At 35.8% G+C, this 26,073-nt stretch overlaps 1 protein-coding gene across 1 annotated transcript in view; it reads right to left on the bottom strand.

Moving 5' to 3' along the window:
- LOC150081718 (uncharacterized) overlaps positions 1-26,073 on the bottom strand; it is a 1,674,628-nt gene that overhangs the window by 1,106,404 nt on the left and 542,151 nt on the right. Inside the window, exon 6 of the mRNA XM_090378825.1 lies at positions 13,539-13,724. Within this exon, the coding sequence (XP_090234951.1) occupies positions 13,539-13,724 (186 nt within the window). The remainder of the gene's footprint in view (positions 1-13,538; positions 13,725-26,073) is intronic.

Raw genomic sequence — 26,073 nt, 5'->3', positions numbered from 1 at the left:
TAGCCACAAATGAATAAAGCCTTTATAGAGAATTTACCCAGTCTAAAAAAAAAATAAAATCTAACAACTGCTGCAATCACATTGCAAAACAATTATACTAAATGAACATCAGTGAGGCAGTTGTTTCATTCAGAACTTATGCCACCCAAATTATATCCATGATGCACATATGTGGTCATTCTTAAAAGGTCAATAATCGAACAGTGTAAAAGTAAAAACATGAAATTAACAACTGCTTGATACTGGCATACTGATTGAACTCGGCACTATTTACAGCAATGATAGTTTGTGTGGTTCCCCCCAACTATGCTGTGAAAACCTGTTCAGAGTTTTATGCGTTCTTTACTTGTGTTGAAGTTAATATATGTACACAGAATAAACTTTTGATAATTTTAAACCCCAAAATTTTATCAGATTCTTCCCATCACAGTATATTACTTTGACACAACTGTTACATACACCTGCTGAAGCAAACATGTTAAGCAATAGTCTCTAGTATGGGGCTAGCTGTGTTCCTGCGGTAACATGTGAGAACAAATTCACACACTGCAAGGTCAGACCACAAAAAGGGCACAACCATCTGTTAGATCTTGTGGTGCTGAGTCAGCTGCAAAAAAAGTTTCAATGAAGTTGTAAACTCTTCTGGACTTGTCCATCCAAAGTATAAATGGACATTTTCTTTTATTTTTTATATTTATTTTTTGTTCAGGAACCAAACTGATGTTTTTTCAGCCTCTCAAGTAAAATGCACAGTTGCATTTCCTATTTTTAACATGTTAAAAAATGCCATACTTCATCCAAAGGTGCATCTGTTGGTTAAAAGAAAATTTGCATGGCAGTCAGGCAGTCAAGCAAATATAGCATGAAGAGGATGCTCAGATGGATGAAAACAGTGTTGGTCAGTCAAACAGAGCAGAAAAAGTTAGAAAAAGTCATGGAAAAGTTAGAGCAAAGTACTGAGGCCTATACCAGCTACAAGTTTGATCTGTAAGAGTACCAAGCAAAGGTTAGGTTGGAAGATGCCAAGTATGAGAATAGAGATATTAAAATTATAGTGATTATTTAATTATAAAATCTTTCAAGCCTAAAGGCAAGTAAGCCTATAGCAGTTGATGACATATACCAAGTAATTTTAAAGGAAGCAGCAATAGAGGAAATACACTGAACCCTCATAGCCATTATATAATCACTAGACTCAGGAGAAATTCCTATGTGTAACCAAAGACCAGTCAGGCTGATTTCAGTGGTCAGCAAAATCTGGGGAATTCAGTAGAGGAACATTTAGACAGAAATTGAATTCCAAAAGATGCACAACATGATTACATTACAGTGGAATCATGTTTAACTATATGGGTTGCCCATTTTCAGAAAGGCCTATGATCTTTATTGATGATTTATTAAATATCTGCTTTGTAGAGATAGGGAAGTCATAATCCTACTGTTTAAGGAAATTGTAATACCACCCTTTCTGGTCTGTGTCAAAGTTTTGAGACTACTCCTCAATGCTTCTATTTAGGAGTAGTCTCAAAACTTTGACACAGACCAGAAAGGGTGGTATTACAATTTCCTTAATATCATCATTCTTCTCTTCCGTGGTGATTCCTTTGTACCTCTCTCTCTCTCTCTCTCTGTCTCTCTCTCTCTCTCTCTCTCTCTCTCTCTCTCTCTCTCTCTCTCTCTCTCTCTCTCTCTCTCTCTGGGGGTAACTCGGGAATTTTTTTTTTTTTTTTTTTTTTGGCTGGTGCAGCATAAGCCTCAGGCTTCCTTTTACCATAAGGCTAATAATAATAATAATAATAACAAATGATCATTTATGCTTACACTCTGACTCCCAAATCCTTTTCTTCCTGTACTGCTTTTAATTCATCCCCCTCCAAGCATTTAAGTTATTTTGGGGTTGCTATTCCCAAAGGGTAATCACTTTGCATTTTGCTGCATTAAAACATAGCTGTCACTTTTCTGACCATTCTTGATGCCTGTTCAAGTCATTCTCAACAAGTGCTGCTTAACAGTGATCATTAACCACTCTCTCAATCTTGATATAATCTTCGAATTTTGACATCACATCCCCTATATCCCATCGTTAAAATCCTTTATGAAAATCAGACATAATAGTGGTCCCCAAACCTGGTTACTTCACTTCAACTGTTAAACCAATCTGAAGGGTAACCATTAATCAACTTTCTGTTGATTAATTAAACAACTTGCTGCCCTGCAGCCACCCAGCAATCAACCTTAGAATCTTACCCATGATTTCAACATGTTCCAGCTTATAGAGTAACCTCATCTCTCATAAAAGACTGTATCAAATGATTCCCTAAAATCCAAATAAGCAGTGTTTAAATTATTTCCGATATCAGCTCATGAATAGTCATGTTCAAAATAGTTAACCAGGTTAGTTGAACATTACTTTCCCCCTTAACAAAATAATTTTGTGCAGCTTTCAGAATTCCATTTCTTCCATTTCTATCTCAATATTTCTGTATTGCACTCTTTACCACTGCCTCCATAATATTTCCAACCAATGAAGTCACATTTTCACAATCTTCATTTTCTGCCTACACTACAGCTCACCACGGTCAGAAGACAGTTATTAACCAATCTAAATTTGAATTTCAATAAGTTAAGAGCAGAAAACTTGCTTTATGTCCAAATGGTAGTTGAGAATTCTGGTTCTTGCCAAAGCTACTTTTGCCCATCAGTACTCCCAATCTGTTTAAAATCTGAGGTTCTAATGATCCTCAGCTAAAAATGATTTTAAAAACAAAGCTGACTTACTAGCATCCCATTTTTCTTCTAACTCTTATATCAATGATCTTAGTACACCACTTCCTATCATACCCAATACACTCCATTCAATGCCTCTATTGGTCTTGCAACAAAAGGATGTTAGAAAAATTTGGAACAATCTTGATGCCAAGAAAGCTTCATGTCCTAAAGCTAATAATCAGCTAAAAACAGCCACTGGTTCCCAACAAGGATGAAAAATGCCTCCATTCCAATTACTTCTCCACTGCACTTACCTCTACTTTTTCCAAAGTAATGGAGAAATGCATCAACCATCACCTCTTAAATTGTGGAATCTTCCATCTAATTAATGAATACCAATATGGATTCCATCAATGCCAATCCATTGGTAACTTACAAGTATTTTACTCATCTTTGGACAAATCTAATGGAACTCAAGCAGTTGCTCTTCTTCACATTTCTAAGGCTTTAGATTATATTTGGCATACAGTTCATTCAAACAAATTCCCATCTTATGTGACTGGGTTTTGTTTTGTTTTTTTCTTGCAACTAGGTATCCAGTTTTCTTTCTGAGCATCCATTGTGGGTGATGGTCTTCTAACTTCTCCACTAATGTTGGTGTCCCCAAGGTCAGTTCTTTCTCCCGCTCTTTTCCTCTTATACACTAATGAACTTCTTTCATTAACTGGAAATCCTACCTGTAGTTTTGCTGGTGATAGCACACTGCATTCCACCTTACAGTTTGAGAAACTTTGCTCTACACAAAGAGCTTTAACTTATCAAATATCCACTGCCAATTCCTCCAATGCTGATCTCCAGATAATTCTCTAAAAGGGGGGCAAAGATAACTTGGTTGATTTCAATCTCTCTAAAACTCAGTCCTGTCATATATACCATGCAAAAAGGCTTCTTCTGCCCCTATGCTTAACTTTGACAACACTCAGATTTCTAAACAAGATCACACATCTCTATAGGGATTACCCTGACTTATAATCTCTCTTGACATAAGCACATTACAAATACTGCTTCCTCTGCATCTATAAAACTGGGTTTTCTCTTTTGCTCTCGGTATTTCTTATTACTTTTCTTCTAAACAGCTACTCACTTTGTACAAATCTGCCCTACCATGGAATATTGTTCCCACATCTGGGGCAGTGCCCTCATAACCTCTCTCGGGCTTCTAGACTCCATTCAAACGTGGGCAGTTAGGTTAATTAATGATCCATCTTTTACAAAGTCTCTCTCTCTCTCTCTCTCTCACACACACACACACAGATGTTCTGTTTCTGCTTCATGCTTTTTTATAGATACTTCCACAGGCACTGTTTTCCTGAATTGGCTTCTATAATCCCCCCCCTCTCTCTTTTTCAAACCAGTCTGACCATGTGCTGCAACAAGTCAGCATTGTTTTACTGTCCAACTTCAAACTCACAGAAACAAGTTTTCTTCTTTTTCATTTATTCCTTCAACTTTCATTTTCTGGAACACCCTCCCTTAACATGTATTTTCTGAAGATTATAATACCTTTCATGCTTGGAGATGTCATTTAAAAAAAAAAAAAAATATTCTCTGCAGTATAGAGAGAGGGTCCAGAGTGTCAACGATTTATCAAACAGCTTTCTTGTAGACATAAGGAGGTGATAATTTCAATGGAAAAGACAATTGTGATACTGCACTTGGAATACTACTGAGGTCACACATCTAAAGAAACAGATTCTTGATAATGTCATCGTGACATTATCAAGAATCAGATTAGAAAGAAACAGATTCTTGAAAATGGCACCCCTCCGTGGAGATACTTCAAATATGTGGGCTGCATAGCTCAGTAACTAGGCACCTCAGAGTTCTAATTTAGCTTTTTAAGTCTCTGAGACGGAAGAGCAATTGAACAAAGGGGAAATTTTCATGTTATTAAATGATGCTAGAAATAGTGAATACTAATCTAGAGGATTGGACTAGAGAAAATTTTCCTTTAGCCACTGAGCTTTTAAATAGTCGAACAAGTTGCATGCATGAATAATTGAGACTGACAATTTGTGAAAATTCAAAGGACTTGCGGACTAGTACCGACAAGAAAAGGGAAACACATAGTAATTTTCTTTATTTATTTATTTATTATTTGGTTAGACACCAACCAGGAAAAAAACAGATTTGGCAAAAGGTAGCAATTGTGAGAAAGAAGAGGGGGAAAAAAATCACTTAAAAGTCTGCAAATAGAAAATGAAATGCATTAGATACCAAATAACAAGCATACCAGCAGTCTTCACATTGTAAAATCATGGCCTACATAATAGAATATATGTATGGGGACTCCCATTTCAATTAATACTAGAACCCAAAGTAAAAATATGGAATGACTTTAACCAGAAGTGTAATCAGTAGTTATGGAAGGGAAGCAATTATCAACTTCAATGTTACAGGAGTTAAATTGATTATCCTGCCCAGGTATTCACAAGGTGCACTCAAAAATCTGAGCAAAAATTAGCAGTATTAATTTCCCTTCATGCTTAGTCAAAGGATCTTCTATCGAATTCATTAGATTAACATCCACCATCACTGAATTTTATGCTGTAAACAATTTTTATTTTCAGCAGATTGAAAAAAAAAAAAAAAACAGGAATAGAGATCCTCATACAAGAGAGATGTACGCATCTAACATGATAATCATGCGGTACCCTTGAAAGACATTCAGAAACATCTAATTAGTGGGGAATAACAGCAGTAGATAAAAACTCAATGTTGCAAGGGATAGATGCTTTCTATAATGCACAAATCATGAGCTTCTAACTCAAGTCAGTCATGAACATAAGGGTACACATATTTCAGGTGCATCTTTAACTTAATTTTCCATGTCTGTGTACAGGAGATTATATGAAACCATACCTGATTTAACAATTCCTAGGTTATTGTACAAATGTCCAATGGCACAGAAAGTGTCGGTCAATTCACCCATGGTTGGCAAAGTGGCCCACAACATAGACATATATTAATTTTTTCTACAGATGGAACTCCAGACATGGAGTAACTTTCTCCATCATTACACATAAAAATGGAAAAGCTATTATCTGCTTCTAACTCCATAGTAAACTGCATGTAAAAATAGAAAGTATCAAGATAACAAAGATGCAGCTTGGACCCTTGTGGCTTTGGTCAAATTTGATTGCACCTTTGGCCTAGCAAATGCTCAATGCAGAAAAACATGTTCTCAAAACAAAGTGAGGTCACTAACAAGCCTACCAAAATAGCACTCTCAATTTTGCTGCTACTACTCAGCCATTTGGCAGTGATGACAGTCTCAAGTCTCTTGCTACTAATTACAATTAGTAGCAACCTCCACTTGTGCCTCACTACAGCCATTGGTATATTTACTCAGACTTACACAAAAATACTTTTCATTTTTCAGAGATCTTGCTGATAATCGGCTGGCACTACCTCAAGTTCATGATATGGAAGATAATTTGGTCGTGCACTGCTAATACACATTTGAATATGTATCGGCATCATAGGTATGCCACATAACACCCTCAGCAGCGAAAGTATTAAACATGATGTTGGGTCGGAACATATTTAGTGGGGCTGGTACTGCTAGGACTTTAACATGGTTTCATTACAGACATCACAATTGTTGGACACAGTGCAGAAATTTGATTTGTGTGGTCTAAGAGAGTGAAACCCTTTGAAATTCAGAGTATTGGGGGGGGGGGAACTGTATGAAAAAAAAAAAAAAAAAAAGGTGGGTATACAGGTTCAAAGAGGCAGAATAAGTGCAGTTGACAAAGTGATCAGGTCTTCCAACAACCTTGATCAAAAATAGAAGACAAAACTACTCAAAGTTAATGCTCTGGTTCAAGAAAACACTATCAATAAAGAAACAGAATACAGGGAAAGTCAAAATTATATATAATACTTTACTATGCAGTATTTAACATTTTGCTTTAAAATGCAGAGTTCATGGAGTAAATACGACCCAAACAGTGTTTTAAATACTGCATTCCCCTAGAGATTAAGGATCATCTTGAAAGAAGCACAATAATATGAAATCACAATGCAGGTATGTTAAGAGAAAATCTTGTTTTTACCAATCTGATTAGTTACCCTAATGCAAGCAAAAATAAATTTGACATCATAAACTTCAAATTTCATTAAAGCTTTATTATTCTTCATAAGCAATTGTTGTAAAAACTAGAGGCATTTCTCTTTTATTTTTTTTTTTCCATTTCAGATCTACCTCCATTCCTACATTAGCTGCAACATCAGAACATCCATGTTAGGCTCAACATATTCATACATAAATTAATACTTAAATTAAAAATCATACATCTACTTGTGTGACCTACTTAACCCCAACCATTGTAAAATTATACACAATTTATACACAGTGGCAGAGTTACCACCCTTAACCATCAGGGTGGTGGGTCACTACTATCTAGCATACAAGTAGTTTCTACTAAAATACATATATGGTCTCCATGTTGTTGGATAATAAGAGTGTGCCACCACTCAACAACCACTGCATCCTAATCATGAACTTCAATTCCAAAACTCTTAATACACCTAAATCATAAAATAAAACTTGTAAAGAATAAAACCATTAAATATCTCATAGAAATAAAATTCTCACAAAAATATAAAAAGTACAATATTGTACACTAATGTACAATATTTACAGTTTCCTATTTACAACCAGTATAGAATATTTACATCATTATAACTATACTAAAACCAATCTCCAACTATAAACTCCATCGTCTTACCTCAAAGACCCTTTTCGCATAATCCTTAAATGCCATATAGTTGGGGTTTTTTTTTTTTTTTTTTTGTTAGTTGTTGGTGCATCGGCTTCTGTGGCCATAATGCACCTCCCAAAGTTTTTGCATTTCACTCTGATCCAAGCCCAAAGCGGGATTCGAACCCACGACCTTTGGGTTGCCAGGCAGGCACTTTATCCACCTGGCTAGCCCGGTCGGCACCATATAGTTCTCCCTTGACTTAAAAACCTCGCCTGGCTGCCATATATCAATTTTAATCAAATGAAATAATTAAACTCTAATCTCAGCATATCTCACACATTCTCTCATAATATGCTCTGTACTTTCTCTCCACAAGAACACACACACACACCCGAGGCCTCTACTCCAAGTTTTCTCCTTTTTTAATGGAGCATTGATTTTTTTGATTTTTAATGGAGCATTGTTGACACAATGCTCCATTAAAAACATTACCATACACAGTGGCAGAGTTACCACCCTTAACCATCAGGGTGGTGGGTCACTACTATCTAGCATACAAGTAGTTTCTACTAAAATACATATATGGTCTCCATGTTGTTGGATATGACAGACAGAAAGCCAAAAGTGACCATCTCCTTATCAGAATTATTCCATCTATCTAGCCAAATCTTTTCTATTTCCAACTGGAATCTTTCTTTCACTTTTAAATTCTAGCTTTTTTTTTGTTTGTTTGTTTGTTTGGAATTAGTTGCAATATTTTCAACTGAGATTATGGGGACAATGGAGGCAATGTAGAATTAAGCTATTGCTATGGATAAAGGGACTGCTTAACAGCTGAAAATAGAGAGTGGCATCCCTCAGGGTATGGTATCAGGGTTCTCATGTGTATTATTTACTTTTAACTTCAAAATTTCTCTTTCACTTTATTCTCAGTTATCATAAAATCATTTAGCTCCTAGTTATAACTTGGTATACTTCTAAGTATTCCCATCCCTAAAAACTTCACACAAAATATTTACTGTTTTTCAGCAAACGGAACAGGATCATCAATAGTTACACCATTCTTATCAAGTGGAAAAAATAAAAAATATGGTTTGTTCATTTCCTTCTATTGTTAACATAAGCAAATAATTCTTTGCTACTTTGCATTCTTAACCAAAAACTTTTCATAATCTGCCTTATCTTGACCCCTTAATGATTTGATTGTAGATTAATTTATACATACTGTAAGTTTCTGTGACCCTTAATAATATATAACCATCCCATGCATTTTTTTTTTTTTTTTTTTGTCACTAGTCTCATGAGGCAGCTGACACCAATTTAGCTCTGAACTTTAAAAATATCTATTAGTTAATATAAACACCTTAGTTTATTCTACGATTCTTTCCCCAAACACTTTGTTTAGAACAGGCAACCTGCTTTTCATGGGCAATGTGCAGATACCTATTTTTTTGAAACAATTTTCACCAGAAACATACTTAGGGTACTTTACACTTAATCACTGACCCTTTTATCTATTTATATTTAAACGTTCGGCAGTTGTACTGGAGTCACTCACTGGAATCGCTGTCCTACTGACTACCAGTTTGAGTAATATACAACTCCTCAGATTTCTTTCCAGCGTCATCCCCCAATAAATGTAGGATAATTAATATTTATACTTATACAAATTACCTTTATCTGAGTACATTCTATTTATATCTAGATTCAGTAGAACAACCAAGTGAGAGGGGGGGGCATGAATACATTTTTTCTCCCAAGAAATTCATTATATTTTAACTTAGAAAACAAATTTAGTTTCCTAATGCATCTCTGCCTAAATTTCAATAAAGCTTCAAATACTTTCCACATGAATCACTGCTATACAAATTGGAGCAGTATAGCACTGGATAAAAGTTACTGCTATAGGCAAACAAAGGAATGGATGAATGGCAGGACAAAGTGGTTATTAATTAACATTGCCCTTCTTGGTCTAATGTTATGAGTAGAATCCTTAGGCTTAGGTTGTGCTCTCCATACTGCTTTTAATATTTATTAGCAAATTTTCATGCAGGCATAACAAGTTCTATGTCTGAGTTTATTGATGATATAAAAGTAGGCACAGTGGTTAATGATATTAATCAGAGTTACTACTGCAATAAGACCTAAATAAGTTGAGCACGTGGGCTGAAAAATGGTAACTGAGATTTAACACTAATAAATGCAGACTACTGCATTTAGATATAACCAATCCCAGAATATTTTATTTAGGTCAAATAGTGATGAATTAAAAATATCAGGGGGAGGGATAATTGTATAGTCTGATATGAGCAGTGCAGACAGGCAGCCAGTAGCTCATGGGGTTCTGTTAATGATACACAGGAATTTTGCCAGCAGGGACAAGGAGGTGATTGTCCCATTGTATGAATCAGTCGCCAGGATTCCACACTCTACATGTGGGTTGTGGATTTGGGGGGGGAGGGATGGAGGGATATGAAAATATGAAAATAAATAAAAATATTTTCATTTACTAACATCAGTTCCCCTGAAAAGAATTTAAAATATGTCTAAGACTATAATGGTCACCTTTAGAAAAGCAAAAATGGCAAAATTGGTTGGGAACACATAACAATATCCTCCCAAGGTGTTCTGAAGTTCTGTGATTTGCAATGTCTAGAAACTGGATGTCAGCAAAGAGACCTGATTGAACTGTTTAAGGCTTTAAATTAGGATTACCTGATACTCCAGATTTCTGGGGACAATTGATTACTTGTCCCCAGAAATATTATTTCTCCTCAGAATTTTCCCAGTTTTTAGAATGTTTCCAGAAAGAGGACTGAAAAGACTGCAAATCTAAACATATTTGAAACTACACTTTCCCAGCTGTTTTGCACATAATGTAACAAGCTTTCTCAAAATGGACAACAACAATATCACTATAGCTACATTAATGTAAACATGAGTAAGGCAAGTAGCATATAACAAATGTCCGCTTGAACTGCAGAACAAACTTTGCCTTCTAAACTGCTATTGCAATGCTTCCAAACATATTTGTTTGGAAGCATTGCAATTGACAGATTAACCTTTTAGAGATGCATTACATCATAAAGAGGTTAATCTGTTATTTAGCCCTTGTTTCATATTTTAAAATGGCAGATTACCCTTTTAAAACAAAAGGACATAAAAAAAAAGTATGTCATCTGTTTAAATGTACTGTAACCCCAGTTAAATTTTTAAAAGCAAAGTTTGCTGTGTTTATTAGCATGAAGATTGCATCAGTAGTGGCAAATGATTCAAAAAAAAAAAAATCCACCCTACCAGATCTTTCCATCCCCTCTACCAATTTTATAATTCTTTCTTAAACTTATTGAAACTATCCATATCCACAACACCAGACAGAAGTATGTTCCAACACATCCTGTTCTTATCTCCATACTATTTAAAGATTACTTCATTTTATTTTTATAATATATTCATTTTTATTTATTCATTATGTTCTAATTAATGGTGGAATCAATTAAAATTATTAATTAATACTACAACATACTTTATTTAATTATTAAAAAATAAATTCATGATTTTATTTATTTAATTACTATTATTTAATTTGATCCCCAGAAATATAGAATGACATATCTTTACTTTCCATATTCTTTATGTTGAAGCCATTTTGTACCCTGTACAAAATGGCTTCAGCATATTTTCCCAATCAAATCTGGGAAAATATGTAAATGGGTTGAGCAGCCTAGATGCTGATATCATCCTTGCTCTTTCTTGGATGCCATCCACAAGTGGACATGATTTAAAGTGGAAAAGGGAGGTTGCAGAACAAACAAGCAGAAATTTCCCTTCAGCCAGAAAGCATGTGATTGTTGGAATAAATTTCCACTTAATTTTGTGGAAGTGGGTAGTTTAAATAAATTTAAAGGATTAGACAAATTGTTAGAAAGGATGGTTAAATGAAATAAGTAGTGTTTTTATTTTATTTTATGGCTGATGCTGTATAAGTCTGCTTCCTTGTTGAAAATATTTTCATTTACTAACATCAGTTCCCCTGAAAAGAATTTAAAATCTGTCTAAGACTATAATGGTCACCTTTAGAAAAGCAAAATCCCTTCCCTTAACTCTTGATAGTAGTTATATCTCTAAGTAAAATTATATCAACAGATTATGACTGCTGCCACCAACAGTCCTTTATCTGAAGATCCTTAATGAATGAAGAATCACATAAACGCTAAATTCTAAATACATGAAGATTAATGCTGATAATCAGATCAAAATTGTTGTTTTTTTCTTGTTGCATCTAACATGCTCTGTAACATTATCCAATACAACCAGAAAAGCTATGCAACTGTATGAGCAAGCAACACACAAGTTCCAGTCAATATTTGGAGGTGCCTCCATAGCCAGGTGGGCAGGAGCAGCAGTGCGTAGCACACGCTTTTTGATTAGACCGGGGTTCAAGCCTGTGACCACCAAATACGGAGGATGCGGAAAGGTTAGGGAATGACCACCGCATATCCCCGGAACAATATGGCCTTAGTTGCTACTGCTCCTAAAAAACCAAACAATATCAACATCATCAATATTTGGAAAGTTAAAATCTCCCATTATAAGATATTCTTATTTACCCACACATTCTATTTATCTATATAGTTGTTCATTATACTTAGCACAGTCATTTACTTAGCACATGACGTAGCACAGTCATTTACTTAGCACATGACGTAGCACAGTCATGCATGACTGCTAAAAAAAAAAAAAAAAAAAAAAAAAAAAACCATGACTGCTAAATATGGTGCTGTTCCTTGTATTCTCTGCCTTATGAATTCCTTTAACTGTGTGATGGTTCCACAGTATAAACAAAATTTATACTTTATTTATTTTGATTATTTCGTGCTTTTTTTTTTCCAAAGCAACTAAAGTAATGACACATCAATGCTTTGGTTGTATTTTGTGATGTATTCTGTCTGTAAATAGGTGTAGTAGTAAAATTTGTAAGATGTGATTAAAAGGAGCTTGCACTGTTGAATGCAACTTTGTCATTGTTATAAAATATGGAATGTAATCTTGGTCTCATTCACCACCGCTTCCACAAAAATGGACTATTTCATTGGAAAACACTGCAAATAATTTCAGATACATATATTCTGAATGAGAATTAGTTGTTTAGGTATCATATAGAGGAAATTTAGTTTTTAAGATAGTATACCTTCTATGTAATTCATTAATTCTCATTGTGCCACATTAATACTTTCTGTATAACTCATTAATTCTCAAATTTGTACATGATAATTTACATAGTCTGTTCTACACCTGCATGATAAGTAGCATACCCTTCTAATAACATATATTGAAAGAAATAATAATAATAATTATATTTTTGTTATATAAGGCTTCAGGAATTATAAACAGTTCCAAGTAAACAATAACATAGGTCACATGCAGAGGCAGCATACGGATGAATTGGGGATAACTTGTGTTTTGAAAACGTTAAATTACACAACTTGTTGTGAAACTTTTTCTGTAGGCTCACTATAGTCCCAGAAGCTTATGCACCATTAAACCTCCATAACACACACTTTTTCTGAACTCATGAAACTTTAGATTCTTAAAAATAAATGAACTGACTAACCAGAAATAATAATTCCGAGGACTGGTGTCATCAAACTGGCACTCTGGCTAACCCATAGCACTGTTTTGTGATAAAGCAACTAGCATTTTAAATTTTTCTGGTAATTTTAAACTTTGATTTCTTTCATTTTATTTGAATAAACAGCTTGTAATAAAATAAAATGAGTATGGGAAAACAGAAGAATGAAGATTTTAACCTAATGTAAAATTTAATAGGAAAACACTTTTCATATAAAATTTTATCAGTAGACACAAACCAAGAACGATGTTTAATTTTTCACAAACTATATACAATATGAAACAGTAACACCCAACTAACAGATTGAGAACAACCGCTCAATATTATTTTTACTAAACTTACTACCAAAAGGGATATAAAAAAATCCAACGTGTAGAATAACATTCCATAATAATAGAACCAGCATGAAGCAAAAGGTCTTAATTTACCTTTGAAGTAACATCAGGATCATGATCATTCAGCATTAATAAGGCTGCAGCTTTACAGTCATCTTTTTTAGCTGCAATATGCAGAGCAGGCAGTCGCACTCTTCCTTTAGCATCATTCTCCAGAAGGACAGCAACAACTTTGTCGTGACCTTGTTGTAATGCCACTGCCAAAGGTGTAAAACCATCCTAAAATAAAATTTTATAGTAAAACTTATTTTTATAGTAGAATTTTATAGCTAGAAGGCTTATTTGTCTTTATAAAATTATTGAAAATTTATTATTACAATTTTATAATAATAAAACATTGTGTTTCAAAATTCTGTGGAAAACATTCAGAATTGTATTACAAGATCCAAAATAAAAAGAGTCACACGAAAATGCATCCAATTCAGAACAGTTACGGAGCTATGGTTGTTTAAATTTAAGAGAGAGAGAGAGAGAGAGAGAGAGAGAGAGAGAAGAAAGAAAGAAAGGCTTTAAATGGTAAAAAATTTCTTTGAATGGTAAAAAATCATATTTTACAATACAAAATAAAAAAGAATAAGTAAACATTTAAAACAGTTATAAAGTTCATTCTCACTTTTAAAAATTAATAGTCAAACTACAAATTGCATTATTAATTTTTAAAAGTATTAAAGCATTTTATATTAACCCTGTATAAAAAAATTATTATTTATGTGTGCTTCATGCATCTTTATACTATTTTATGATATATTTTTCCATACAAAAGAACAAAGCCATATTTTTAAAATTCAAATAGCCATAACTCCATTACTGTTCAGAATCGAATGAATTTGATGATTGCTTCCCCTTTTTTTTTTGTTTCGTCTTTTTTGTTGTTAAAAATTCAGTAAAAAATGGTAAAATTAATCGAAAATATTAAGTATAAAAAGACATTCAAGAGCCACATAAATGGAAGTAAAATTGTGAGTCTATTAAGGTTTAACCATAGATCACAAACTTATATTATTTAATTATGTTATGCTTAGCATAACATATGATGAGACCTCCAACTACTCAACTAACTGCAAACAATGGTTTAGCCAATGATTAGTATTAGCAGGTGAATGGTAGGGTTTTAATTGTGATAAATAAATAGCTTGAAGGTTTTACTCTTGTTGGGCATATATCTTTTTGTGTTTAGCTATAGAATTTTACATTTTAGTAAGGATATAACTAATTTAACAATGCAATCGTAACAGTATAGCATAAGGTGTAATGTAAAACTTGTTATCGTAATTCGTATCACTGCATTTAGAAATCTATAGGCTTAGAGAAGTATAGTCAATTAATCAATTATATTTATTAATTCTCATTGTCAATCAAATAAATTACAGGAACTCCCCAACTTAAGTAAAACTCGACTTACAGAAATTTGACTTTAAGTTTTTGCCGGCCAGTGCAAAGTTAAAAAAATCGTGGAAATGTATTTTGAATCCCGTAGGAAAAAATGGAGGTATTGTGAAAATATTATAATGTGAACCCAATAACACACTGGTGTTTTTTTTTTTTTTTTTTGTAATTCGTTCCAAGTCCTTGGAAGTTGAAAATTTTGCTACATTACTAAGCTATTTATCTCTCTAAAAGGTCATATTTATAATGGAAATTGCACTACCCTTTTATCGTTATCATATGTTCCCATTATAAGAATCCATTTTGTGATAACCTTTGTGATATTTTTCTAAAGCACGTTTCTGGAGGTCACGACCAAAAAACAATTTGCACTTTCCGGTTTATTGGGCTTTTCTGTTATAGCATTAACACGATCTTATTGCATTTGTGATAATACCGATAACTGCAATTGTGTGGATTTTTAAGCTGTTATGGTGATATCTGTTCCCCTTCACTGAAATCTTCAATCATATAAAAAACAAATTTTCAGAAACTTCTCTTCGTTCCTATTTACGTATTACAATGATGAAGGGAAAGGGACCAACAGAAAGTGCAAGTGCTGGCAGTACCAGGAAACGAAACAAAAATTGATTTAGAAATGAAGATGAAAACGATTAAGAAGTAGGACAAGTTTGTCATCTATTACAAGGGAATTAGGTCTCGCTGCTTCAACAGTGAATACAATTTTAAAGGACAGTGTGCGTATAAAAATGTCAAAGGATCAACGCACTTAAGATCAAATGCGATCATAAAACAGCATTCAGATGCTATATCGAAGATGGAACAGCTGTTAATAATATGGATGGAAAATCAGATTCAGAAGTGAGTGCCCCTGAGTCTAATAAACATTCAAGCAACAAGTATTTATAAAGATATTAAGGATAACTATGGTGAACCCCAACCCAAGTTCGTGGCAAGCAACGGGTGGTTTAATAGTTTCAAGCATCGCACTGGTTTCCACAACTTTAAATTATGTGGTGAAGTCACCAGTGCCGATTCTGCAGATGCAGAGAAATTGTGATGTGTTGGAAAAAATTATTGATGAAGGCAGCTATTCAACGCAGCAAATTTTTAATGTCGACGAGATTGCTCTGTATTGGGAAAAAATTTCTGGATCAAACATACATTGCCAAAGATGAAAATACAATGCCAGGTTTCAAGGCATCAAAAGATAGGGCCACGTTCTTGCTTGGGGCTAATATGCAGCAGGAGATTACAGATTAAAACCACTGCTTGTGTACCATTAAGGAAATCTTCGTGCATTTAAGGGCATCAATAAAGCCACCCTACCCGTGCACTTACGATCACACCAGAGAGCATGGATAACAATATCTCTCTGAGGATAGGTTAAATGCTGCTTCATTCCCAAGGTTTAAAAATATTGTAAAGACAAGGACGTTCCTTTCAACATTTTGCTTCTATAAGATAATGCTCCTGGTCCATCCTATGCATCTAGATGATTTCATTTTGAACACGAGTCATATTTCTACAGCAAAACACGACTTCACTCATCCAACCTATGGATCAGGGTGTCATTTCGAATTTAAAAGCATACTATTTACGTACAACATTTGCTCAGGCATTGTCTGCAATAGATGATGAAAATATTTTACATTAAGAGACTTTTGGAAATCTTACAATATTTCTCATGACATCTTAAACATTAATAAGGCCTGGGTGGAAATTACTAAAAGTTGTTTAAATGGCACATGAAAGAAAATATGCCCAGGGCACTTAAAAGGTTTCGAAGGATTTGAAAAATACGAATCATATGAAGAGGTTACAGATAAGATTGTAAAGGTTGCAGAGCTACTTCAGTTGGAGGTTGGTGCCAAAGATGTGGAGAAGTTAATAGAGGAAGAAGAGAAGGAATTATCTAACGAAGAACTTATTGACTTGCAGGCAGTGATAGTGAAAGAAGAAAATGCTGATGAAGCTCAAGATGAACCAAATGAGGAGCTGAGACGCTTCATCACCAGAGAGATGGCAATGGCATTTCGTGAAATTGCATCAGCAATGGCAAGGTTTGAGAAGATGAATCCTGACAGCGAACGATTCTAAAAAGTTAACAAAGGAGTGAATGATATGCTTGCTTGCTACAAAGAAATCTACGATGAAAAAAAGCCACCACCCAGATATCCATTAACATGTTCTTTCGTAAAGTTGAGTAGTCGACCCCTTCTAAATCTCCATAGCCCTCAACCTCTGCAGCGGCGTACTTATCAGCTGAAGACGTCAATTCTGGCAATGATGCTCAAGAGGTAAAATTTACTGACGTTATGGCTGTCTCTCCTCTTTTTTTTTTGTAATTTTATAATTTTGAAATTTTTTTCAATTTCATGTTTTTGTAATTTTCCCTGCACATGAGATAAAAAATTGAATAAATACAATAAATAATTCTATTTACATGTTCGTTGAACATTTATTTTTTGATTCAATAAATTCAGCAGGCACAGTTGCGAGTGCTGCACAAGCATGGGAGAAATTCTGACTAACATAGTGTCCTGCGAAACGCAATTCGTAAGTCGGGTAGTTCCTGTATATTTAAATGGAAATCATGTCTCAGACTAGAAGAGCAGAGCAGAGCAAACCGGCACAAAGTAATGAGAGTGCTGTGGCTTGGGGAGAACCAAATGGGGAGATTCTCCAACATATCACAGCCTAACAAATTTTGCACATTGTGAAATGTTTACAGGTGCAAGGAGAGCGAAGAAATTAGGTGGCCACTCAGCATTCTGATGGGCATTTATGAGTTTGAAGAGTAGGGTAGATGCCCCTCAAAGGAATTAAAAATGGGGGCATCATGCTCTCAGCTGCCCAAACTCAAAGCCAGACCTCAGACTGTGCATCATATAACAAAACAGCAATCTCCAAGGCAGAAATTGCTGGTCCCACAGAAGGTAGTTATTAGCATTACAATTAATAGAGGCATATGATGCAAACTAATACAGCATCAGATTAAAAAATAATAATAATAAATATTACCATTTCATCCATCCATTCACTCCAAAAATTTGCCAAGTTTTTTCATGAATTTATTTAAGCTATCAACAACAACAGATGGAAGTTTGTTCCAGCAGTGGGTGGTTTGTTCAACCACCCACTAGCTAAAGGCAAATTTTGGCACAATGTTCTACAACCTTTCCTCAATTTCAATTTATGTCACCTCAGGTGCATAATTTGGGCAAGAGGAAGAATCTCATCAGCATTGAGCATGCACAAACCATTCAAGGCCCTCAATCAAATCACCTCCTAGGTGCCTAGTCTCCAGACACTGCAATTTGCAGCAATTAAGCCTTTCTTGGTAAGAGCAACCCATGTTACCCTCAGCAATATCATTACCCTTCTCTGTAATCGTTCCAGCAGCTCTACATCTTTCCTAAAATGATGTCTCCAGAACTGTATGCAATACTCAAGGTGTGCCCTGACCATTGCCTTATACAAAGGAATATCACCTCTTTATCCATGCTAACAAAATTCCTGTACATCATTGAGAAGACCCCATGAGCTGCTCTGCTAGCCTGTCTGCACTTCTCAGAAAACTTCATATCTGCCTGCACAATCACCCCCAGGTCTTTTTCATTCTCCACTACCCTGAGGTACTGCACAGTTGGTACACACTCTGGGGTTACTACCACTCATATGCAGTACTTTGCATTTGTCATGTTAATGTTAAACTGCCACCTCTCATCTAATCTGCCCAACGTTTTTCGATCCTGATGTAATAGCATACTGTCATTACTGTTATTAACAACCCTGCAAACCTTTGTATCACCCCGGGGGCTCACATCTGGTGAGTATGGGCATGGCACACCCAGGGTCTTGAGCTGGATATCATCATTCTTCTCTTTCTTGGTGATTCCCTATTCTCTCTCTCTCTCTCTCTCTCTCTCTCTCTCAGGGTGGCTCAGGAATTTTTTTTTTGGCTGGTGCAGCATAAGCCTCAGGCTTCCTTGCACCATATAGCTAATAATAATAATAATAATAATCATCTGCAAACTTCGACATTAAGCCTGAGATACCTTCATCTAGATCAATGATAAATATATAAAACAACAGTGGCCCCACTGGGAGTCTCAACTAATAAAATTAGTTCATGAAGAGCAGTGTCCATTGATTACTACTCTGTCTTCTCCCACTCAACCATCCCTTTATCCATAGCAACAACTTGCCCTTAATGCCATACTGCTCCAATTTGTAGAGTAAGTCTTCCACGTGCAACATCAAAAGCTTTTTATCCAAGTACATGATATCAAAATTACTTTTTGCATTCAGTTCCTTTGTGACCACATTATAGTATCCAATCAAATTGGTCAGACAAGACTTCTGCTTAACAAACACATGCTGTGTCTGATCTATAACTGCTATCTTGTCTAAATGATCCTGCAATGCTTCTTTAACCAATGATTCCATTATCTTCCCTGGAACAGACATTAAGCTAAGAGGTCTTAATTACCCGTGTCGCCCTTTGATCCCCTTTTTGAATACATTTGAACATCTCCAGTCTGTGCCGACTTCCCCTGAGTCCAGAATGCTCTCATAATTATGGTGAAGGGTTGGTTTATTTCCTTTGCTACCTCCGTTAATATAACTGGACAGATCCTATTGATGAAGGTATATCAGGCTTAATGTCTAAGTTTGCAGACGATACGAAGATTGGCAAGGTTGTTAATGACAGTAATTAAAGCATACTACTGAAACAGGATCTAGAAAAGTTGAGCAGATGGGCTGAGAGGTGGCAACTGAAGTTTAACATTGACAAAATGTAAAGTACAGTAACCTTAGAGTAACATACCATCTGTGTGGTACTACTCGGTAGTTGAGAATGAAAAGGACCTGGAGGTAATTGTACAGTCAGATATGAAGTTATCTGAGCAGTGCAGACAGGCTGCAAGAGTATCTCATGGTGTCTTGTCAATGATATATAGTATTTTGCTAGCAATGGTCAGGCAACATTCAATTCAGTGTTGGCATTCGAGGTGAGAGGATGCACTTAGTCAGGGCTCCTCAGTTAAGTGGTTTACTTTTGGATAGTGCTTTTAAATATTTGATTTATTTAGATATTGTTGGATTATTTTGTTATAGGTTTTTCTGTAACAGTTTGATTTTAATAATATTATAGATATAATTTTTTAAAGTTAACTTTCATTGATATTTATTTAATTTTATAATGGTAGTTACGAGATCTGCCTTAAACACGTCACAGGGTATCGTGACTCACACGGAAATAGCCGATGGCGATTTGCGGGTGAGTCATGATTTAATCAGTTGTGGAACCTGTGGAATGTTTTCCAAGGTCGACCTGGTGACTAATCCTACCTCACCTGGGGATGGATTCTTTTCTTTGTGATCGATGTAAGGAGTGCACCAATCTTAAATTACAATTTGGTGCACTGATGGAACAATTTGAGTCACTGAAAAAACGGGTGCTTGCCCTCGAGAATAGTGCATCTGGGAGCTCGTCAGGGACTCAAAACTCCAGCAATCTACCAAGTGATGCACACCCGATTCGAGCCTCAAAACAGAAAAACCAAGTGCAAACTACTCTGGTTAAAAAGGACATTGTTTTATTAGGAGACTTCATTGTCAGGGAAACGGGAAATATTTTTTGTAATAAGGATAGGTGGAGCAGAACTAGGGTATGTCTGCCGGGAGCAACTATTGATGATGTCACCAACAGATTGTCAGATTTTAAAGGGGGTAAAGAAAATATTATTATTCATGTGGGGGACTAATGATATTAAACGTACATGATCTGACGATTTGTTGGAAAAATACAGAACCATGCTGAGGAAATGTCGCGAGCTAGGCCATAATGTCTATGTGTCTGCAATTCTGCCCAGACACGATAGGAGGGATTATATGTTAAGAGGCTTGTGGATTAACTCAAAACTTGAAGGAATCTGCAAGGCTTTAGGGGGGAAATTTCTATCAGCATGGCCCACACTTGTAGGTAGAAGGAATTTGTTTTGTAGAGACGGGATACACTTAAACAAAGGTGGTGCAAACGTTTTTGCCAGTATTATTGAGGATACCTTAAAGGTTCAGGGAAACTGCTAGTTAGGGGGGGGGGGATGTGGGTAATACTGACATGCATTTATCTGATAATATTGGTCAAAGTAACTCTTGCACATACCTTAAGAGTTCTTATCTGTTACCCCAACTGGACGTATTATCTAGATGTTCTGGGGATAGAAATGTTTCACATGAGCGGGTAGCTAATATCAGGGAAGAGAGCCTAAAAAACATCAAGGGTTGTGTTAGGGTTGTTAAATATACAAGAACAGTAAATCTTAATTGTTTATACAGTAACGTTAGAAGTGTCGTCAATAAAATGAGCGAATTCGAACTGCTGGTTAAAACAAGTAACGCGGACATAATAGGGCTTACAGAGACGTGGTGCCACTCGGAAATTGGGGATGATGAGTTTAAGTACGGCTTGTATAATGTATTTAGGAAGGATAGGGTAGATAGAAGGGGTGGTGGAGTAATGCTTCTTATAAGAAGCAGCCTGAGTGCGACGATAGCTTTCCCGGATTCAGACATTTCACATGCTAGTATAGAGGCGCCTCCGTAGCCAGCCAGGAAGGAGCAGCAGTGCGTAGCACACGCTTCTTGATTAGACCGGGGTTCGAGCCGTCACCACCAAATACAGAGGATGCGGAAAGGTCAGGGAATGACCACCACATATCCAGGAGCAATATGGCCTTAGTTGCTAATGCTCCTAAAAACCAAATAACAACAACAACAACAATGCTAGTATAGAGTCTGTATGGTGTGAGATAGTTGGAAACAAAGGTATAATGCGAGTAAGAGTAATCTACAGACCAGGTGATTGTGAAGATTATGACAAAAGCCTCTACATGCAAATGGAATGGGCAAGTAAGTGTCAATGCCTTATTATGGGTGATTTCAATTTGCCTCTAATTGATTGGAGTAAATGGGAAGGAAACTCGACATGGGGAACAAAATTTTTAAATCAACTAGATGACAGTTATTTGTATCAACATGTCAGGGAAAGTACTAGCCTAGACCTCATCATCACACATGAATCAGATGACATAACAGGGCTGACAGTAGAGGAACCAGTAGCAGATTCTTCTACTGTCACTGAGTAGAGGAACTCACTGAGTTCTACGGTGGATGATGACGAGAGAGGTAGCAGAAGTAAAAGGCAAAGGAATGGGTTTTAATTTCAGGAAAGGAAATTACGATGCCTTAAGGTAATACGTGGCCTCTATTAACTGGGTAGATATCGTGCAGAAAATGAATACATTTGAACTGTGGTACGCTTTTAAAACATTAATCACAGATGCCTTGAATGTGTATATACCATTAAAAAAAATACTCCACGAGGAGGGTTCCAAGTTGGATGAATAGTGAAGTTGCCACATTACTTGAGCAGAAAAAGGTGGCATGGAAAGGTTACAGAGCAATAAAAAGTACTGAAGCCTATAACAGCTACAAGGTGATGTGTAATAGAGCCACAGAAAAGGTTTGACAGGCAAAGGCAGTTTATGAGAAATCACTAGCAAACAGAGCAAAGGGGGGGGGGGATAAGGAATTCTTCACATATATAAATGCCAAGAAGAGAAGGACAAACCAGATCGGACCTTTACGTAAGGGAAAGGGGATAGTATTAAATACACCAGCTGCCGTTGCAGATGAACTCAACAGTTATTTTGCATCGATATTTACAAATGAAAAGCCTTTTGTGGCAATGGGAAATTGTGGGAGCGAAGTTAAAAAATATGTAATTAATGATATTGAAATTTCGCAAGATTATTTAATGAAAAAACTTTCGAGCCTACAGACCAGTAAGGCTCCTGGAGTTGATGGAATATACCCTATAATCTTAAGGGAGGCGGCAAGCGAGTGCATTGAACCATTGAGGCTAATTATGTGAGCATCACTAGACTCTGTGGAGATTCCCTTGGATTGGAAAAGTGCAAATGTATCTCCCATACATAAGGGTGGCTCTAAAAGTGAAGTTGGAAATTATCGACCTGTCAATCTGACTTCAGTAGTAGGGAAAATCATGGAGGCAATGATCAAGGGTAGAATTCAGGATCATTTGGATCGAATTGAAATTCTCAAGGATACTCAGCATGGTTTTGTAAAGGGGAAATCATGTTTAACAAATCTGGTTCGCTATTTCGAAAGGGTCACTCACGAGCTGGATTTAGGGAATAATTTCGACATTGTTTATTTAGATTTCAACAAAGCTTTTGACTCAGTCCCACACGAGCGGTTGCTTTATAAGCTGGAACAGGTTGGAATCACTGGGAAAATCCTTAGATGGATAGAAGGATGGCTTCAGGGCAGGAGGCAGAGGGTTGTGATAAATGGCTATTCCTCAGATTGGGTTGATGTAAGAAGTGGGGTTCCCCAAGGATCAGTATTAGGACCACTGTTGTTTTTAATTTTCATAAACGACATTGATGAAGGGATAGAGGGCGTGATGTCTAAATTTGCAGATGATGTTAAAATTGGTAGAGTAGTTAATAATCATTGTCAAGCTGAGCTTCTTCAGAGAGACCTAGATAGACTTCAGGAATGGTCAGAAAAATGGCAGCTATGCTTTAATCCAAAAAAGTGTAAGGTATTACACCTGGGAAACAGTAATCCCAAAATAACTTATTCACTTGGTGGAGTTCAACTAAACCCAGTACTGGAGGAAAGGGACTTGGGTGTTATGATACGGTCAGAAATTAAATTCTCTGAGCATTGTAAACAGGTTGCAAGGAAGGCCCATGGTGTCCTATCGATGATCTATCGAACTTTTGCAAGTAGAGATAGGGACGTGATAATCCCATTATATAAGGGTTATGTTAGACCACACTTGGAATACTGTGTTCAAGTATGGAGACCGCACCTAAAGAAAGACATCGAGCTTCTTGAAAGGGTGCAAAGACGGGTAACTCGCCTAGTGAGATCGGCAAAAGGGCGTCCTTATGAAGAAAGACTTCGAATATGTGGGTTGCAGAGTTTGGAAACTAGACACCTTAGAGGAGATTTGATTGAGGTGTTTAAGGCTCTGAGAGGCATGAATAAAATGAATGAGGACGAAATTTTCAAGATTATAAATGATGCTAGAACTAGGGGACATAAATTCAAGTTACGGGGGGAAATGTTTAGATTGGACTGCAGGAAGTTTTATTTTAGCCAGCGAGTTATAAATTACTGGCATAAGTTGCCTTCATGGGTAGTAGAGGCCGACAGATTGGGGAAATTCAAAGGTCATCTGGATAGTACTTTCGGGTAAGGGAAGCGCATAGGATGATAGGTTTAATTTCCTTTTTTTTTTTTTATTAATTATTATTAATTATTTATTTATTTATTTTTATGTTTTTATCATTGTTTTGTTCGGATTTCTTTTTTTTTTTTTGGCTGGTGCAGCATAAGCCATAGGCTTTCTTGCACCATGCGGCCGTTACTAATACTAACACCTTGAGTACTGCATACAGGTCTGGAAGCCTCATTTTAGGAAGGATCAGAGCATTTGGAACAAGTACAGAGAAGGGTTATGAGATTGATGATGGGAACAAAAGTTGATCTTACCAAGAAAGGCTTAAGTCCTGCAAATTGCAGTGTCTGGAGACTAGGAACCTGTGAGGTGATCTGACCGAGGTGTTTAAGGCCTTGGTTGGTTATTAAAGAAGTTTAACATAAATTTACATTAAACTTTAATTTTTAATTAATTTTTTAATTGTTTTCAATTGATTTTTTTATTGTAATCAACTTTTATTAGTTGTAATTTCTGGAGAGTATCATACGGAAGTGTTCTACGTATCATATTGGGTAAATTTCTCTTATTCTTTTATATTAATATCAACATAGAGGTACTGAGCATCATAGTTCTGTTATATACTACGAAATTCATATTTAAAACTCTTGTTGATTATTTTATTCACTTCCTTTCTCTCCAGGCATAACCTATCAATACACACAATTATGGGAGATTTTTTGAACACCTTGGTGCATTAGATTACACTAAGATACTTATTAATTAATTACATTAGATTAACACTAAGATACTCGGCCAAATTTTACAATATTTCTTTCCTAAAATATTGCCTTCAAAACAGCATTTTTCTGAAATTTTCCAGGGTCAATTTAAATCATAAAAATTTTGCGCATAAAGCAACTTGCACTTGCCACATTGTGTAATATGTTAAACTTGCCTTAAAATCTCGGTATTCCAATAAACAAAAAATACCTTTCCCAGGTTAGGAAACTTTGTGACAAATTTAAAAAATTATTGACATCCAAACAATTGGTCTGTATTGAAGTCCTCCATAGATTTGCAATGTGAAGCACAGGCCACAGAAATAAAACACAGACACATTAACAAATTGAATACATTATTATGGGTATCAAAGACAGGTATATACAAGTTCAAATGCATGCTCGCGAGCTTTTGACCAAGTGCATACAAGTTTGTAGCCGACCCCCCCCCCCAACATGCATACAACATGCTAACACAATCAGAATGCTTCAGCTAGTAAACTTGCCTTAAAATCTCGGTATTCCAATAAACAAAAAATACCTTTCCCAGGTTAGGAAACTTTGGGACAAATTAAAAAATTATTGGTCTGTATTGAAGTCCTCCAATAGACTTGCAATGTGAAGCACAGGCCACAGAAATAATACACAGACACATTACCAAATTGAATACATTATTGTGGGTATCAAGACAGGTATATACAAGTTCAAACGCATGCTCGCGAGCTTTTGACCAAGTGCATACAAGTTCGTTGCTGATCCTCCCAACATGCATACAACGTGCTAACACACAATCAGAATGCTTCATCTAGTGCTCGAACACCCCCCTTGCCCAACGTACAACATACTGACATATGAACAGGTTACAAATCTTTCCTTGTATAGGCTATCACAGGCCCAAATTTCACTTTTATCCAAAGGATTAAATTATAATTTACCACCTCGAAAGTTACCTAAAAAACAGTTCATAATAGATATTGAATTTGGTCTTCATAATGTTCCCCATAAACATTTATTTATTCAACAATTTAACCAAGTTGCGAATAACATAAAAGACACGCAACTTCCTAAACCAAATAGACATGAAAGTTCATCTTTACGTGAACTTTGGGAAAACAAAGACATTATTATTCAGAGA

The sequence above is a fragment of the Mastigoproctus giganteus genome, chromosome 8, assembly GCF_048544385.1.
Source record: "Mastigoproctus giganteus isolate SK-2022 chromosome 8, ASM4854438v1, whole genome shotgun sequence".
Classification (NCBI taxonomy): Eukaryota; Metazoa; Arthropoda; class Arachnida; order Uropygi; family Thelyphonidae; genus Mastigoproctus; species Mastigoproctus giganteus.
The sequence above is the reverse complement of the archived record's forward strand: the minus strand, read 5'-3'. Positions and strand labels throughout refer to the sequence as shown.